The following is a 19,396-nucleotide window of genomic DNA, read 5'->3' on the forward strand; positions in this document are numbered from 1 at the left end:
AGTGAATTGGGCAGCCATTAAGGTAGAGAATAACGCCTTATGGTTTAAGTTTTAAAAGGATCATCTTGCTTCTTTGTTGAGCATAGACTGTAGGGGGCTGGGGCTGAGGCAGGGAGGGCGGTTCGGAGGCTCTTGTAGGGACTGGGTGAGGGATGGTGGTGGCTCATCAGAGCTGGTGAAGAAAGGTGGTATTCTAGATACACTCTGAAGATCAGCAGTCAAGGTTTACTGACTGGATAGAGGGTTCCAGAGAAAGAGAGGAGTCGGAACTAGAAGGATAGAGTTGCCTTTAACTGCAATGGGAAAGGCTGAGCTGTTTGGAAATGTTGGAGATCTTTCTAAAGATATCTGAGTGGACATGTAGAATAGGCAGTTTGATATAAAAGTCTGAAGTTATGGAGAAAGAAGCGTGAAAGTGGTTGACTTATAAATAGAATTTAAATCAGGAGACTGAGTGGGATCTCTGAGGAGGTGAATGTTGATAGAGACGACATGAGGACCAGGGATTGACCCTGGGGCACTCTGGCTTCAAGAGCACGGAAGAAAGAGGAGAAACCAGCAAAGGAGACAGAGGAACAGCAGCCAGTAAGGTAGGAGGAGAGTCAAGAAATTTGGAACCCTGGAAGCCAAGGGAAGGAAGCCAGTGATGGATCAGCCATGTCAAATGCTTGTAGGTAAGGGTGACTGCAGATGGATGCTGGAGTTGGCAATATCAGGGTCACCTTGCCTTTCACAAGAGGAGTATTAGTGGAGTAGTGGGGTCGAAAGTCTGGTGGGAGTTAGTGTAAGAGAGAATGGGAGAAGAGGAACTGGAGGAAGTGAGTACAGATGATGCTTTTAAGGGCTTTGCTGCAGAGAAGAGTAGAGGAGTGGCCAGGAGCATTTTCTGCTCTCTGGCTGGCTCCAAGGAGAATCCCTCACATTTTATACAAATGCAGTTAATATATAACTATTCAGGCCTTCTGTGTTTTTATGAAGTAGTTATGTACCATCAGCATAGAACTTTGGAACCAGATGAGCCTGACAAGGTCATTTCAGTTAATCTCCCACCTAACAAAGGAATCTTTCTATAATATTAATACAACAAATACACCTTTTTTTTTTTTTTTTTCATATGCCACCTAAGGATCCAGAAGTGAATAAGGCATAATTCCTTCTCTTGAGGAACATATATTTTTAGTGGGAGGAAGCAGGCATATATGCTTCCTGTGTGATAAGTGTTATGATAGATGCACATACAAAATACTGTGAAAGCACAGGGGAAAGAAAACTTGACTTGGGAAAGTTAGAAAAACCAGTATGCATAAAAAGCTGCCATCTGAACTAGATCTTAAAGATGAGCATGATGTTTTCCAGACAGTGCTGGGGAGAATCCCTTTTCCAGATGATAATCCAGCTTGCTCTGTTTGCATGCTTATAGCTACAGAGACCTCGCTACGTTATAAGGCCAATTCCATTTTAAATAGCTATAGTTGTTGCAAATCCACTTCTTATATTGAGACAAATAGTGCCTTCTAATATTTCTACTCATTATTCCCAGTTTCCCCCTCTGGTGCTAATGGTCAAAGCCTTACATTTTTACCACATAGGTCATTTCTGTATTTGAAAATAGATATTATGCTCTCTTTTAAGTCTTCTCTTCCCATATTGATAAAGAGGGAAGTGAATAGTCTCAGGTTGGGTTGCCTGGGAAGCAGACTCTGAGAATGAGGTTGGTGTACAGGTGGTTTGTTGGGGAGTGCTCTTGAGATCAGTGCTGTGAAAGGGAAGGGAAGACTGAGCAGGAGTGGGCAGAGGGGAGAAGTAGAGGTAGGAAGTGGTTTTAATGGAAATTCCAGCCAACCCTGTTGGGAGTTCTGAAGATAGACTGATCCTTCAGAGCTGTCCAGAGTTAGAGCAAAGACCAGGTCTTTAATTCCATGACAACCAGTCATTGGGCCAGTTTACTCCAGCCAGAGGGCATGACTTTGGGCAAGATGGTTCTCTTTTGCTTACACAATCCCCAAAGTCACTGACGGCTGAAACCTATTGCCAGGGTGCTCTCAGCAGCTGGAGTAGTGAATCCTTTATTTCTGAAGTGGGTCTGTAGGGGCTCTGGGTGAAGCAAAAGAAGAATATCATGCACTGCTAACTCTTTTGACAGTTATTTTCTGAGAACAGGTAATACAATGAAAAAGTACCTGTTTTTTTGTTTCTTATTAGCAGCCAAACACCATGAACACCTATGTGATGGGGGTTAGAAATAATGATTGTAGACTGATGAGGTCTAATGTACAATTGAGCCTTTCCTGTGCCAATTGCTCATCTCAGTCATGGTGGCCCTTTCTATAGGAATGCTTTAAAGGTGCTCTCAAGGCAAGTTGAAGAAGTACATTCATGCAAAAAATGTGACTGGGACTCTTTATTAGGAGAAGGAGACTGCTCCAAGGACTCCTGCACATCACCGTTTTGTAATGATATTGGGAGATAAAATGTAAGTGGGGAAACATATAGTAAGCTGCATGCTGAACAATGTCCCTGTCCTTCATCCTAGAAGATGACACTTCTCGTGGTGATCATAATGCATGCTGGGTGACTGCAAGGATGGATGTGTGGCCACCAGTTCTTTCCACACCACACACACATGAAGATCACTCTTTGATTTGTGGCTATGGCCATAATTTGCAAAGCCTGTCACTGCTTGCAAGTTATAGTTAGCCCAAAGCTTTGTTGAAAAAGAGCTGTCCCATTCCCGATTACCATACACCAGATTGGTGTGTCAACTAAATTAATAACATGGGACCACTCATTATACCAGGAAACATTTGCCCGGGCTATAACTCTGTCTCTTAATTTCCGTTTGGCTTCATTAACCTCCTCTTGATGCCACAGATAAAATTGTGATAATAAGGCACTCTTATTTAGTGAAGATTGTCAAGATAAAGTGGTGGAACTGGACATTGATGGGAGCGGAGGAGCCAGGAAAGGGGTGATTTAGGGATGATGGAATTAGAAGTAAGATGAGGACATGATAGGGGTGAGATGGAGCTGTGTTATTTTTTCTCTTTTCTTACTTTCCCCACGCATTGGCTTTCTTCACATAGTCGCTGGCAGTTTCTTAGGAGTTCATTTATAATTGTGAGAGAGTTTTAACAGAAGACTAAGAGAGGAGAGGGTCAGGTTGCTTATATAATAGATTGGTTTTCTTTTAAATTCAATATCATTAGCACAGGCTCATTTACAATGGACCTCCATGGGTTTACTCTCACGGCTACCTCTCCATAAGTATTTGAACCAGCTGTGTTTTCACTGTAGATGGAACTATGTGGGTGTTCAAGAAAGTCCTTGTGATAAGACATGTTCATTTATCATAGAATGGGTAAACTTTTTACAAGTGGGGTCCCTTTCATCCTGAGCCTGTACATTTTAAGGATTTTTTGGAAGCCTTTGTCACTTTGTTATATATCTACTGTGAAAACTCAACTGAAAATATGTCTCAGAGAATCACCCAAAATCCCTTGAGCTGGATGTACAACAAGAAAAACAAATGGCTATTTATTTAAGTGATAGTCATTCTGGGAGGGTTGTTCTGTCACTTGCCTTCCTGTCCTGTGGTTGTGGATCTCTGTAAGTCCCTGACAAGTCTTGGAATAATTAAACACTGTTGTTTTGGATCCCCACTACAGCCTATAACCTAAGGACAAGGTCCACTTCACTGGAAAAGCAAAACCTGTATTGCAGCGGGAGAAAATCGGGAGAGGGGGTTGGCTGCAGTTTGCAATAGGCACACATGAAATCGTTATTTTATTCCAAATTATTCCCACTCCCCCGCCCAGCCATTCTTGGTGCCCCACCCTCTTTACATTTCTGAGTTGCATAGTCCTGCGGGGCTCCTCTTTGCATGTTTAAGCCAGGGGAGGAAGCCATGATAAAATCATTTTACCCTTTTCAGAAAGACTCATCCCCAATGACTAAGCATCTACTGTTTCCTTCTGGATAGCCTGTGGGAATTGTGAAAAGTCCAAGCCACACAAAGCAACAGGAGCTCTGGCAGAGCAGAGGGGCTGGCAGCTTTCATTGCTGAACCAGTGTCTTTGGACACCAGCTGCATTTTTTTCAATAGTGGGTGCCTCCAGGACTCTCAGCAATCTCTCCCCTGTACCACAATATGCTCCTGATCTAAGAAATAACTGTATAATCTGTTTAAAAGCCTGGTCGATTGTCACTGTATTTTGAAGCTCTAGTCTGGGAGATTAAAAAGGAACTGCCACTTTGACAAAGACGGTTTTGTTAGCCCTGACTGTTATAAAGTGGAGATGAACCATCAGATAGAAGATAAGCACACTGACCAAGAAAAGGGATGCCACCACCCTGCATGATGTCAGGGGAGAATGGACCTTGAGAGATGGACAAGGGTCTTCATGTTGTGCTTTCGGATTCTTCTAGCTGGAAGGTGGAGATAAAATGCAGGGTGTGGCATCTCAGAACAGCAAGAGAAACACAACTTCAGGTGGGAGAAATTAAAAATGGCTCCTTCCTCAAAAGAGGGCAGAAGCAGAAGATGCTCAGAACTGACAGAGGCTTATGTGTGTGATGCAGAGGTCAGACCAAGACCTGGGGCATCATGCATGCAAGAGAAAGAATGCTCTTCTGTAAGTTGCTCTAAAATAAAGCTTAGTCACATCTGGGCTTGAATACAAGTTATTCTAACTTGTGGCTTAGATATTGTTTGAGCCTTACTCTAACTTGCATACCTCATTGTCAGAGTAGAAGACAGAGATAAAACTAATTGTGCTTTAATTTAATAGATATACCTTTATAGAAAATATACCGATGAAATCTTGTACTGTACATACCCTAATATGCATACCGAATCCCGCCCACCTGCTGGGCCAGTGTGCCTACACCCCCTTTATAGGTAGGTTTGCCTGTAGCTTGATGGCATTTCGGATTGTTCACTCCGACTGAGTAATATGCATCCACAACTAAGAGTCCGAAGGGCTTGAGAAATGGAAAGTGTGTGTGCCTGCGCGTGCGCGTGTGTTTGCATGATTTCTTGGAGAGTAAAACCTGACCTGAACTGGCATGAGGCCATTTAGAGTCTTTACCCCACTTTATGAAACTCTCCATATGTTTTACTATAGAAATATTAGCGTATTAGATTCTTAGGAAGCTGTCTTGGGCTCTGGCAGTAGCCCCAGAGATTTCAGACAAGGAGTGTGTGTAGACCTATGTAGAATTTCTCTGGCTCTAGGAGATAGCTTTGGGAAGAAAGGTATTACAAGTGTTTGCAGCTGAAACATATTCAATTAGAAAGGCATTATGTGAAAAGGTAAATAATGGACACAAACATTTCTATTCAATTGGTTCAAAATTTCCCTTGCCATCTTTGGTTTGATTTCTCTTTCTCTCTCTCTTTACATTCTTACTATTCTAGGATGAGTCTTCCATGTTCTTCCAGTTTGGCCCATCGATTGAACAGCAAGCCTCCGTAATGCTCAACATCATGGAAGAGTATGACTGGTACATCTTTTCTATCGTCACCACCTACTTCCCTGGCTACCAGGACTTTGTGAACAAGATTCGCAGCACCATTGAGAATAGCTTTGTGGGCTGGGAGTTGGAGGAAGTCCTCTTGCTGGACATGTCCCTGGATGATGGAGATTCTAAGATTCAGAACCAGCTCAAGAAACTTCAAAGTCCCATCATTCTTCTTTACTGTACTAAGGAAGAGGCCACCTACATCTTCGAAGTCGCTAACTCAGTAGGGCTGACCGGCTGCGGCTACACGTGGATTGTGCCTAGTCTGGTGGCAGGGGATACGGACACGGTGCCCTCGGAGTTCCCCACGGGGCTCATCTCAGTGTCCTATGATGAATGGGACTATGGCCTCCCTGCCAGAGTGAGGGATGGAATTGCCATAATCACCACCGCTGCTTCCGACATGCTGTCTGAGCACAGCTTCATCCCGGAGCCCAAGAGCAGCTGCTACAACACCCACGAGAAGCGGATCTACCAGTCCAACATGCTGAATAGGTGAGTGTGGCAGCGGGCACGCTGTCGGCGGGGGCGGGGTTCAGCTTCCAGGGCTGGGCTGGGCACGTGGAAAGAGTGGGAAGAGCAGTTCAGGAGGCCACAGGCTGAAGGCTGGCCACTGGGATGGCCGTTGTTCGTGACAGTGTGAGTGTTTCGGGTCTGAAGCGTGCTGTGGCTGTGCGCTCGTTCTGAGAAATACAAAACAGCTCCCACTTATTGAGCACTTAATATGCGCTGGGAGTTACTCTAAGCATATTGCAGTTTTTACCTCATTTAATCCTCAAAGCAACAACTCTAGTAAACAGGTTTTAAAATTTGTTTCCATTTTACAGTACAACGGAGTAAGGCTTATAGGTATAAATTGTCCAAAGTCACACTGCAGGTGGGAGGCTCATGGGGAGTCGAACCCTCTCTGGTCATCATGTACGTGATCACTCGGAAAGACACCACAGGCACAGAAAGGAGGGGGGACCAGCCCACTGATCTCCCTTTGCAGTGCCGGGAGGAAGTGGAGAGTAGGTTATATGGGTGGGTAGGCACATGAACAGGATGCTTCCCTTGGTTTTTCTCTCTTTTGCCTCTCCTCTCTCTGCCTTTAAGAGTGAGGATGCTGCTGTAGAGGCAGCTTTTATGGCTGCTCTCAGTCTTGTTTATTCAGTAAGAAGATAAGGGTGGAATTCTGCTTCTCTGACCTCACCTCATAGCCCAGCCATAATTGCAGAGTATCCTCAAAGGGGTAATCATGTGACCGTGTGGGGCAGGAAATTCTATAGGGTGCATTTATATTTTAGTTATTTGTATAAAACTGCTACATATGCATGTTGTAAAAATCGGAACAATATAGAAGAGCACAAAGAAGAAAATAAAAATGACCTTAAATCTGACTAATGAGAAATAATCATTGTTGAAAGAATTAGTGAGCATCTTTCTAGACAGCTCCCTGTGCATGGAAACCTATGTGGATACAAATCTATAATTTTACGTTAATGGAAATGTATATATGCTTTTCAATAACCTGACTTTCTTTTCCTCAACAATGTTTTGGGCATCCGTTTTAAATTTAACAACTATATTAGACATATAGCAAGGTATTCAGAAAAACTCAGTACGTGCTCAGGTCCCCACCATTCAGCTTAAGAAATAAGATCTGAGAAAGTGTACTGTGGGGAGGTCGACATACATTTAGTGGAGGCTGAATGTGTTCCTACTTATCCTTGTTTAACTTCTGGAAAGGAGTTGGACTGTTGCCTCTCAGTTAGGCTTCTAAATTCAGAGTTGAAACTAAAACTAGTATTAATGTAGCTGTATCTGTGCTCCAGTCCACATCTTCTCCCACCTTGAACTTGGCTCTTTCTGCCATCCCTCGTTATCACTGCTTGCTTGGTATTGACTGGCTTGGTTTTCTTCCTCCCTCTGGTAATTCTGTCTCAGGCTCCTTGGCACACTCTTTTACTTCCTTTACACATCTTTGGATATTAGTGCTTCTCAGGGCTCTGTCCTAGGCCCTCTTCTTTTCATATCCGTTACCAAGGATACAGTTAATGTCTGTAAACTACCCCCAAATTGATATATCTGGCTGCAATCTCTCACTTGAGCCCCAGGTCAGTATCTCTAACTGTTACTAGATATGTTTCTTTAGAACGCACCATATCCAAAGCTGATGGTTTTCTCCTCCCACCTATTCTAGCCAAATCTGCACCACCTATAAAGGCTACATCCTATTACCCAGTTTCCCATAATAAAAATTTCCAATGCCCCTGATTCTGTATCCCTGACACCTAATAGCCAGTCAAGCATTTTTCTGTGGGGTTGCCCCTGGAGTACTCCCACTTATTTGCATCTCTGTGCCATATCCCAGTCCACCTCTTCTCACCTGCATTGCTGCAGGGCCTCTTCAATATCTCCTGGCTCTCAGTTCTGCTTCTTTTCAATTTACATTGCAGCCAGAGTGATCTAAAATGAAAATGTGATGCCATCAGTCTCCTACTCACTGCCTTTCAATAGGTCTTTATTGCCCCTGTAACAAAGTCCCATCTCCTTAATATGGTTCGCCAAGTCTTCCACAGCATGGGCCCGCCTGTCTCTCCAAAACTGCCGCATGCTACTCTCTGCCTTAAACGCCGCATTCCCGCAATACTGAACTTACTTTAGCTCTTTGAGAACACCATGTCCGCCCTCACCTGCAGCCAGTGTGCGCTGCGTAATCCCTTCCCGCCAGTACACAAATGCAGATGCTCCTTTACCTGTCTCAAGCCCTTCATTCAGGTTTCATTCTTGGCATCGCTTCCACTGGGAAGGCTTTCCCAAACCCTGGACTAATATCACCCTGTAATAAGCCTTTAATGCATCTTGTGCTTTAACAATAAAGCCACTCTTCAGACTGTTATAATTACATGCTTTATTATCTCTCTCCCCAGTAATTCTGAGAAAGCAGTGACCTTTCTGTCTTACTCATTTCTATGCCCCCCAATCCTAGCACAGTGTTTGTCTCAGGGAAGACCCTTGGAGCGACATCCTCCAAGATGCTGAGCTGTCCAGTGCATACTTCCCTCCAGGAGCTTTCTCATTCTGCTCCCCTTTGCAAGATAATAGAGAGTTCCTTTAATAACCCACTATTCATTCTGTTCTGTACATTCATGTTTTCTCCCCCTGGTTTTGGTGTTAAATTTAAATCTGATTTAGATTATTTTACCAAGTGTTAGTTCATTTTCAAAAAAAGGTTAACTATGGAGGAATATTGAAACTAAAGCCTTTGCTGAACAACACAAGGAAATTAAGTGGGTGTTACTTTAAAGTCCATAAATATGGTCCAGGAGTACCTGCTTTTATCTTAAAACTTCCTCTGGGAAAACAGGGATCTGCAGGTATTATTATTTCCCATCTGGCTTACTTTACATTAGATGTAAATGTTTTTTCTCAAGCCTGGCCTCTAACCACTGTATCTTTAAAACCACAGTTGGTTTGAACCTTGGTTACCATCTCTTATGGCCACTCTGGAAGGTAGCCTTCCTAGGTTCTCTGTACTCCTTCCTTAGGGGTTATTGTCAAGATAGCCACAGATGCCCACTTCCATCTTCTAAGTATAGCAGTCTTAAAAGGAACAGGGATTGCACACTATTCACAAATCCCTCCAGGACCAGTGTGGAGCTGAGAGAAAAAGTCCACCTTCACTCGATCTCCCAAGGATACAGTGTAAAAAGTGTCTTCAGACTTACCAACATACTTTTCCACTAAGACATTTCCTCTGTGAACTTTCTCTTCTGCCCCAGTCCCATGATTTCTCTAGAATTCTGTGTCTAACTCTGTGGGACATCTTCTCTTGGCCGTTTCCCTGTCCATATCCCTGCATCCCTCGCTCATCTTCATTGTCTTTTCCTTCCTCTCCTCCCAAATGCAGCTTCTCATGATCCTTGAATCCAATCCCTAGCCTCTCTTGGAAATATATTAATATATTTTTCTATCAGGATCCAGAAAGGATTGGGGTTGACTAATGGGGACAAGAAGGCACCCTCCTCAAAGTCTGAGCTGTTATCACCGGGCACAACGCTCAAAATCATCAGTGGGATTCAATTAAGCCCTCAGTCCTTCCTTCTACTTATCCTGGTCTGAAAGCACACTCTTCCTCCCTTCGGAGCTCCAGTCTCACTAGGGTCACTCTTTTAAATAAGAAACCAAGCAGCACACCATTTAGCAGCAGCAGGAAATCTTTGCAAAATAAAATTGTTGCAAATGGTTGGTTGTTTTGTGAGGATGGCCCTCTGTTGGCCTGCTGCTCATCTCTGCCACAGCAGTGGGAGGAAGGCCCCTCTGGGAGTGACCCAGCCCTAGGAAGACACCAGGAATACAGAGTTAGGAAAGGGTTGTCCTCTTATCTTCTGGACACCCAGCAGCATTACCAGGCCCTGTCCTGCCCAGAAGCATTATAAGGGGAGGTGAAACCCTCCTTTATTCCTGACCAGACTATGGCTTTCTTTTCATGTGAGGCAAACTCTTAAGTCTAGACTTAGGGAACAGGGACAAGAGGTTCTGTGATATCCTTGAATGCCAAAAAGAGATGCATATTTGAAGGGATTCACTTGTTACTGAAGGAAGAAATTTTTTAAATGACAAACATTCTCAGAGTGGATCCTTAAAATGAACTATTTTAGTTCCCTAGTAAATAAACTTTATCATGTGCCAATCCAAATTCCTTACTGACTTCTTCTTAGCTCCTTGAAGCTCCTTCAGCTATAGACTCTCTGACTATCTGCAAATAGGCTTTAGGCTGCTGGACAAATCTTTTTACCTGAGTAGTAAGACAAATACAGAAACCAGTTGAATTTGAATTTCAGATAAACAACGGATCATTTTTTTTAAGCATCTGTCACAAATATTGTCTGGGACATGCTGATACTAAAAGATAATTTGTTGTTTATCTGAAATTCGAATTTAACAAAGTTCCTGTATTCTTTGCTAAATATGACAACCCTATTTTGAACACTAATAATTAATTTTCTGTTGGAACTCTGTGACTTTCATTTATGCTTTATTAGTAAATGTACTACAGTGTCCTATACCAGTGATTTCACCTTTTTCATCTCATGGCACACTTAAACTAATTACTAAAATTCTGTGGCACACCAAGAAGTACATATTTTTGTCAATTTGAAAAAAAAAAAAATGGTATAATTTTGATCTTTCACACCAGACGGCTACTGTTGTGTTTGGCTGTTGTCATTTTTTTATTTGACAGTCTAAGAGAAAAGAGGTCAGTGCCCCTGACTAAATAGTCAGGTATTGTGTGTTTTAAAAATTCTTGCGGCACACTGGTTGAAAATCACTGCCCTATACCATAGCCTAAGGCAGGCTGAGAGAGTTTTATTCCAACTGGGAACTTTATTTGATTGAAAGAGTTAGAGAATTTCTAATGCCATGCATTTTCCAAGTAAGGACCTTCTTAGTCCCTGAGAAAAGTCTGAAAACCTTTTGGTGCCAGATGATCTGAAAGTGTTGAGAGTAGGCCAGTTGTCTAAACCCTTCCTTATCTCCTGGAGCTAGAGCAGAATTGTTAGCTATTAGTAGACACACGTCTGTATTTTTCCTTTATCACCTCGTGGGGTGGGGGTAGTTAATGGTTATTTTCCTTTTCAACGTGCTCTCTAATACTCAGTTGGTCTGTTTCTGTCACTCGGGTGATGGCACACCTGCCACTCACCTCTAGGCTCTCTTCTGTCCTGAGGATATAGTGTTACTACTTTTCATACTTTTAAACTTGTAGAAAAAGCAGATGCTCTTTGAAATGGCTGGATTTCAACATAGCATACCTCTTATGAATCTTGCCTAATTATTTTTCCCCAGTGTCCTCAGTTTTCCTACTCAACATATGTTTTGCACCCACCCATCCTAGTTCTTCCTTCTTCATTAAAGTTGCCATCTCAAAAGGCCAGAATCCTCTTCCTGGCCTAGCTTTTGAGAGATGGCGATAACTGATGTGAAGAAAGGTGCTTTCTAGGTTCTTATTAAAAGAGCTGCAATGAACAGATCTTCCTTTAACCTTGAGCAGACTCCCCTCCTTGGAACGTTTGTATTAGCTGGACTGCACCCGTGGGATGCCCTCTTGACTCTCTTGGCCTGGAAAATGCTAAGAAGTTAAGAAACAAATGAAGAATTGAGTCCATAAATTTTTAGACACTATGGGCAAAGCTGCTTGGTTAGTACCCATCTCTGGTGGTTATTAAATGTTCATGGAGTGACCAGCATAGACAGATTTATGGTAAGACAAATATGTACTGTAGGTGAACTAAATACAATTTACATGTGTGACTCAGTCAAAGGCTCTGTAAGTGCATAATTATAAGTGGAACATCAGGCATAGTGGCCCTTCATCTGACTAAAGAAGTCCACTGGGATCTAAGGAAAGCTACGTTTTCATATGAAATGTGAAGAAACACCTGTGTATACAGAGAGAGACTTCATCTGCTCTACAGAAGGAGATATAAATTGAGGAAATAACTAGAGAATCTAATAACTATCCTAAAAGACATGTTCAATGCTCATTGTAATTCAGGCAAAGCAAGCTTTAGCTGTTCATGGAAGAATGACGGAGTGTGAGGATCTTCAAACTCTTGTTTTCTTCCAGCCTTTCACTTTTTCATATCAGATATATAGATGGTCACTTCTGTAAGTGATCTTTGCTTCTTTCCCTTACATTCGAACCTGTGAAGAGTGTTCTCAGTGTTTAACTTAACACTGAGAGCCCTACATGGTTCTTTCCCTAATTGCTATTTAATCCTGTGGCCGAATTGTCGAATTTAAAACTTAGCCGTGCATATTCGGCGCTTCTTTTCCCTTTCTTTGCCCTGTGTCCCTTCTCTTCCACTCCCCCCCACTCTTTTACATCTGCTTCTTCTTCCTTCAAAAAACTATTTACAATTTGGAGGAGAGGGCAGGAGACAAAGGGGGGAAGTGAATGGGAAAAGGATGACAGAAGACAATTTTTTGGGTGGAGGGAGATGCATTTAGTGCTGGGAGAGAAGACACAGGTGGTACACTGTAGGAATAGGATGGTCTCGAGGACAGAGGCAAGATCAGAGTAGATCAATGACGCTCAGTGGACAAAGCAGACAGGTCACAAAGGACATGGGTTGGTGGCGACGGTAAGGGTTAAGAAGAGGGTCATGAGGTATGCGCTCAGAAGCCACCCCGTTGTCAGTGTGAGGAAGTTATTAACTCCGGGATTGGTTGCCTTTCTGAGTGTCAACTGCACACCAGCATTGTGAGTGATCTAATTTGATCCTTGCGAAAATCTTAATCCATGCAAATGTCCTCAGGATTTCCTGATTACCTGTTTAAAAGGGTAATTTGCACTTCCCACCCTCCCAAGCATTCCGTATCCCATCTCCTGCTTTATTTTTTCTGTAGCTCTTATCTGACGTACTGCATATATTTTATTTTTACGTATTTTGCTGTCTCACTCCTCTTGGTTGAATTCAAGCTCTGAGAACAGGACTTCTTTTAACCTCTGTGTTCCCAGCACAGTGACTGATAGATTGTGTAATCTTGATAAATATCTGTCAGATAAAAGCATAAGTGAAGATAGGAATCATTATCCCCATTTTATATGTTTCTAGGAAACCTGAGGCCCAGAGCCCCCCCAGCTTAGGCTGTGTGATGATGCCTGGATCCGCCTGGGGGACCTGGATGTCAGCTCCTTACTGTGTGCGCATTAGCCAAGCTTTGAAGAAATCCCAGCTTCCCTTAATATCAGAGCATTAGAGTTGGAAGAGTCCTTGCTGCTCATATTATCCATCCCTTTCAGTACATGGATTCTCACAGAACAGACGATAGAGTGATGAATGGATTTTATAAATGTGAAAACAAAATCTCAGAGTGGTCACTCATCTATTAGAGGCTGGACGGGCACAGAACCCAGGTGTCCTTATGGCAGGAGCAGTGCTCTTCACAGAGCATGCTGCCTCTTAGCTGCTTGACTGTGTCCTCAGAAGGACTGGCAGGCAGCCAGGGCTTTCCGGTTAACCTTTGCCCTGGCCTGGCAATGTCCCCATGATTCTTGCTCCCTTGGTTCTTACCCAGGCAAGGGTGCAGTTTCAGTTAATGGGAATTGAAGGTGGTGTTATTTAGGAATTGAGTGGGATCATTTCTCCATCTGCTCGCTCTCCCCACCAGAAGATAAAGGCTGGCTGGGTGGGGGTAAGAATGGGGGCGAGTTGCCAGAAAGCTAGAGTGCTGTCATGTGTGGTTACTGACATGGGCCGGAAGCCTGAGCGAGGGCTAGACCGCAGCCGACCAAGGTCAGCTTAACTGACAGGAGCTTCTTGAGACCAGAGATGGTGTTCTGGCTTTTGCATCTATATATAGGACCTCACATATTTGAAATAAATAATGGTTTGAGCCTGTCTCTTTGTTTCCTCTCCATGGATGTGTCAGGGGCGCATAGGTGGTCATCTGCTGGGAGAAATCTCCGGGACCTGATGTGGCTGATAAGGATTTAGAAGAAGCAGGGTGTTCAGCCTGCCTGGTTTTCAGAAGTGGTTGCTAAGGGATCTGAACCAGCACTGCAGACAGACGCACACGTAGAAGCTGGTGAGAGGGTGAGCAGGAGCTGGGCAGAGGAACCTGCCCTTGACTTTCAGGCTGTGATCAGTGGCGCATTCTCTTCCGGGAGCCCTGGTGGGGTTAGTGCGCCCAGACTGGCACTGGTCCCCAAGCTGGGCTGGCTGGTCACACATGAAGGAACTGCTGCTGACAGATTAGAGCTCCCCACTGCTGAAATCTGTTCGCTCTTGTCCAGCTTCCAGCAGCAGCAGCCGGCCGGGGGCTGCCTACTGCCTCCCTCGCCGCCGCTCAGGCTTTTCCTTTCCCTCATTCATTACTGATTCACACCGCCCCCCACCTTTCTCTTTCTTCTTTGCCATCTCTTTCCCTATAGGGTGTTATGTTCATTGATCTTTTGCTGCCCATCTTTTCTTCTCACCAGCTTTCATTTAAAGCTTCCCTTCCTTTAGCTTTCTGTGTTCATAAATGACCACACGTGGGATTCTTGCACATACACATACTTACATGTGCATGTATTATATGTCCATACAGCACATCTTTATGTATGCACATTTGCATCTGTCAGCCGGAGTAAAGCATTATTGAAAGAACTGGATAAGGCACTTTTCCATATTAAATTTGATGGCATAAGAAAAGTTGAGTGTGGGATAAAAGTTGGGAGGAAGCCTTTAAAATGGCTCGTCTGGAATTAGCTTTGGTGAATATCAACAAGGTATTTCCTTCCAATCTGATTCCACTTTTAAAGTCTTGATAACTTTAAGGATAGTTGCTAAATAACCGCATCACATGTATTGTTTGGGCAAGGGAGGTAGATGCAGTAGTCAAGTGGTTCTATATACTTTCAAGAATCCCTAATGTCTTCTTTTTCTAAAGGAAATGTTTTCTGTGACAAAGCAATGGAAATAGCCATGGGAGCCACACTGAATATCATATCATGTTGTAAAACAATATCATCTTCATCCTAAGTGGTCTTTTGCAGAATTCCCTAAAAAGGATCACAGGTGCAGTCCAGATGAGGATATGTGTCAACATACATTTAGCTTTTGACATAAATCCTGATGATCAGAAACTTCAAGTTGTTCATTATTAGAATTAGTAATTATTAGAATTAATAATTGTAAAAAGTGAGCATTTTCATACAGGGAATCCTCATGTCTGTCATCTCACTGGATCATTACAATGAACCTGTGAGGACTGCTATTCACTGCACGGATTGACTCTGGATACCAACAGAGAACACTTGGATTCTTCCTTCCTTTAATTTTCCCAACAGCTTTTCCAGATACGTACAACCATTTTCCCTCTCCTTGAACAACAATCTAGGAACTTTTATTTAGGCAAAAATAGCACAATAGATTTTAGTTCATAGATTTCAATATGTCAGTTTTTCTCTCTTTATTGAATGTAGAGGAAAAGCCAGGGGTGTGTGTGTGTGTGTGTGTGTGTGTGTGTGTGTGTGTTATAGACTATGACTTAAAATTGTCAGTGATCCCGAGGCTACACAGGATCATTATTCTCATTGCTCTGTAACCACATCTCATGTGTGTTCACACACAGACTTCTTTTTTTTACCTGGAAGAGGAGAGGTTACCTGTTTAACAGTCTGATGTATCTGGAACATAACCACAAACCACGGAGAAAGCAGACAAAGGCTTTGAACAAAAAGTACTGACATAAAATTTTTGTCCTAAAGTAAATGTAGTTTATTTTAACTCAGAGTTCATCTACTTGAATTTTATACATATTTCTAAGAAGTTTGTGGAGAGTTGGATTAGATATGGCATAGAGCATCAGTAACCCAGTTTCAACATGATGCATAAGCAGATTTAGGTGGTCTGTCTAGAGCTGGCATGGTACCTGCCTGACCCAGACTTCCGCTAGCTTTCTACTTTTTTGTTTATAAGATATGGCCTTCACCCCCAAGTCCAAGACAGCTGTAGAAGTGCAGTGTCAAGCAGCAGATTGAAGTTAGAAAGAAAGGAAGATAAGCACTTTTGCTTTTAAGAAGATTATCCAGAAATTGCACACTGCTTATAGCTGTTGGTTAGAAATCATTCCATGGCCACAGCTAGCTGCAAGGGAAGCTGGGAAGATTATTTTAGTTTTTGACTGGGGCAGTTAAAAATAAAAATTCTGTTACCTAGAGAGAGTGAAGGCCATATCTTTGGTAGGCAGCCAGTAGTGTCTAAGATACTTGCTTATCTGATTTTCCAGATGACAACAGCTTAGAAATAACAAACATGATGAGAATTCGGTAGGCAAACTGACAGCATTAAGAAATAACAACAACAACAACAAAAAGGTAAAGTGCAGAAAGTACTAGAAAAACCTAGCAGAAGACCTTGAAGGGAACGCTTGTCTAAGACCATTTGGGGCAAAGTTCCATATACTCCCCGAAGGCATATATCCCCTTTAAAACATCCCTGTATAGCAAAGTAGCATAGTCATTGGTAGGTCGTCAATAAGAGCTTAAATTTTATTGACTATCTTTGGTTTAAGAAGTCAGAGAACTCCATAATAACTTGCTGAAATTTTCCACTCAAAATGCTTCTTATATATTAAAAAAAAAGCATGGTACTTAAAAACACTAAGCTTCAGCAATTTAGAAAATTTACTTCAGAAAGGTTATTAAGTGAGTACTATGTGCCAAGTTCTTTATATATTGCCTTTAATCTCAAAAGTACTGTCCAGAGGCAGTATTACTGCCATTTTTCAGAGGAAGAAACTGAGATCCAGAAAGGTTAAGTCACTTGCCTACTTTACGTACAGATAAAGTTGGGTTTCAACCCCAAGGCTTTATGGGTGTACTCTTGCCCCCGTTGCCCATCCTCCTGAGAACTATCTCTGTAGCTGAGGAGGCTGAGTCAGTTAGGCATGACTGATGTGTATGAAGACATTATTAACCTGTGGACAAAGTGGTTTTGTAATAAAGAGTTTCTTTTCTTAGTCTCTGCGCTGAATTCTTGTCCTGAAGCCATGATAAACCCAGCCCGGGAGCAGCATCTGGTGCATACATGTTAGGGGTGTCCCAGACTGAGCCTCTTCACTTCCCCTACGTCCTGAAGTGTATCTCATTTCTAGTTACTGGCCCTGCTGTAATCTCTCTTATGCTTCCTCTTCTGATTGGAAAAGGTGATTATTTTTTCTTATTTTATTCCTGTACATTCCAAAATCCTTTAGCTTACATGGGGAAAAACAACCACTTACAGCCTTTGCAAACCTGAAAGTCCTTGGAATGGATGTGAGAGCAGACTTTCTGTTCTAAAATCTGCTGAGGCTCCTGGAGGTTATGGAGACATTGAAAATAATGTTTTATAATAATAAAACAAAACAGGACCTTGGTCTTTGTCATGATTTACAAAGGTCGAACAGGGCCACTGTTCTTTTGTGACAGGTCAGATAAGTTTGGATTTGTTTAGGGCTGATACTCTGCCAGAGATTGGAGAGAAGTAAAAACAGTGCCATTGGGAGTAAAACAAATGTGACATGTGAGGCCGCTTTTCTGTACCTCACCATGTTACATTCACTGGTAGTTGACTTAGTGACGCATTCAGTCGGTATTTTGATTCCTATTAGGTACTCACCCCTGTGTTAGACGCTGGGCATACAGACAATACACATCATACATTTAATTGGCTTCATGCAGAGTGTGGCATCCACAGAAAATTCTTTTAATTTGCTGGTTTGGACTTATTTTTCTTGTAACCCAAAGTGAATTGCCTAAGAGGCTAGCAGAATGAGCCTAAGAAACCAAGGGCAGAATTTCCGAATTTCCTAGTGCTTCTGACAGAAGACCATGGAGGGTCCCTTCTGCTAGAGAACAAGACAGTGGGTTTAAGGAGGAAAGAACAGTTCCAATATAGTCGATTCTGGCTCAATTCTTTGTGATCTCATTGTTGCAGATTATTAGCCACCTGCGAACTCAAAAAACCTCATAAAAGAATATTCGTTTGAAATACATCAGCATTTCCTCTCCCACGTGCATACACATGCACTTTGTGTGCTCACTCACCAACAAGTTTAAAAATAGGCACCGTGGTGTTGCCATGACTCCCAGCGCCACTCTGCAGCCTTTCTTTCCCTTTGATGTGATTTCACTTCTGAACATGATTTAGCAAGGATCTGACTCAGAGCGGCCTCTAGTGGCTCAATCCTTAGGGAAGTTCTTCCCTCTTGGACTATTCAGCCCAATTCCAAAATTAACCCATACTAGCGACGTTGAACACTTGTGTGTGCAATGAGCTATTCTCTCCAAGTGATCAGCTTTTTGCAGAATCTTTCTCATCGGCCATGAGTGACAAACCAGTTGGTACTTACTGTGTGCTCAAAACTATGGTCAACTCTCCAGGAGTTCTTGCTGTGGAAACGAGACCTGTACCCCATAAACACTGAGAGACAGCAGGGAAACTGGGTGGTGGAGGTGTGATGGCAAATGAAGTAATTCAGATAAAATATGTCTGCTGTGATCATCAGAAGCTAACATTTTCCTTCTTCAGATAAAAGAGTCTTCTCAAATGTATCACCTGATGCTGATTCCACAGCCTCAGGAAGTGTTGATGTGTGACCCACTCCAGTACTGTCTTTAGTTCCCTGTGTTTTGAGTTCCCTGTGTCAGTGCTTCTCAGTCCTGACTGTGTGTTAGAATTTCCTGGGAAGCCTTAAGAAACTATATACAGATCTCAAGGTCCCACCCTACCAAATTCAGATTTAGTTGGACAGGAAGGGGATTAGGGCGTGGAAACAGACATGTATTGAAAGTTCCCAAGTTGATTCTAAAGGGCAGCCAGGGTTGCAAAGCACTGTTCTCAACTCTTATGTTATTTTTGTGGCCCCAATGACCAGAATACAGTGAAGGGCAATGATATCATTTGCATAAATTTGAACTTGGTGCTAATGAAAGAATTCCTTCCTTTGATTCTCTCCTGATGTCAAGTCTCAAAACTGTGATCCCTGTTAGCGCTATGCCATTCAGATTCTGGAGTGAGTACAGGATGTGGTCATTTCATCAGTGGTGACCCTCTTGCAGGTGGACATGATGTTCTAATATGGATTTTAGTCCTTTTGCTGACACTCTACGTGTCTATTCTATGCAGAGATGAATTTCTATCAGTAAAGCTGGCAGCATGGGCATCAAAAGAAATCTGACTTTAAATGGCATTTTAATTCCCCAGTACATAGACTGATTACTGACCCCCAAAAAACAGATCTTGAAACTTCAGATTCAATGTTTGCTGGCCTTGCTGAGAAATCTATGCTTTGCTAAATTTTGGAGCACACAGTGGTTTTAAAATGAAAGTTATTAGCACTAGGAAATGATGTTCTTTGT

At 42.6% G+C, this 19,396-nt stretch overlaps 1 protein-coding gene across 1 annotated transcript in view; it reads left to right on the forward strand.

The window, feature by feature from the left end:
• Positions 1–19,396, forward strand: part of GRIN2B (glutamate ionotropic receptor NMDA type subunit 2B) — a 394,378-nt gene that overhangs the window by 214,512 nt on the left and 160,470 nt on the right. Inside the window, exon 4 of the mRNA XM_087814778.1 lies at positions 5,417–6,015. Coding sequence (XP_087670904.1) covers positions 5,417–6,015 — 599 coding nt within the window. The remainder of the gene's footprint in view (positions 1–5,416; positions 6,016–19,396) is intronic.

Source organism: Miniopterus natalensis, chromosome 2 (genome assembly GCF_054644295.1).
Source record: "Miniopterus natalensis isolate mMinNat1 chromosome 2, mMinNat1.hap1, whole genome shotgun sequence".
NCBI lineage: Eukaryota > Metazoa > Chordata > Mammalia > Chiroptera > Miniopteridae > Miniopterus > Miniopterus natalensis.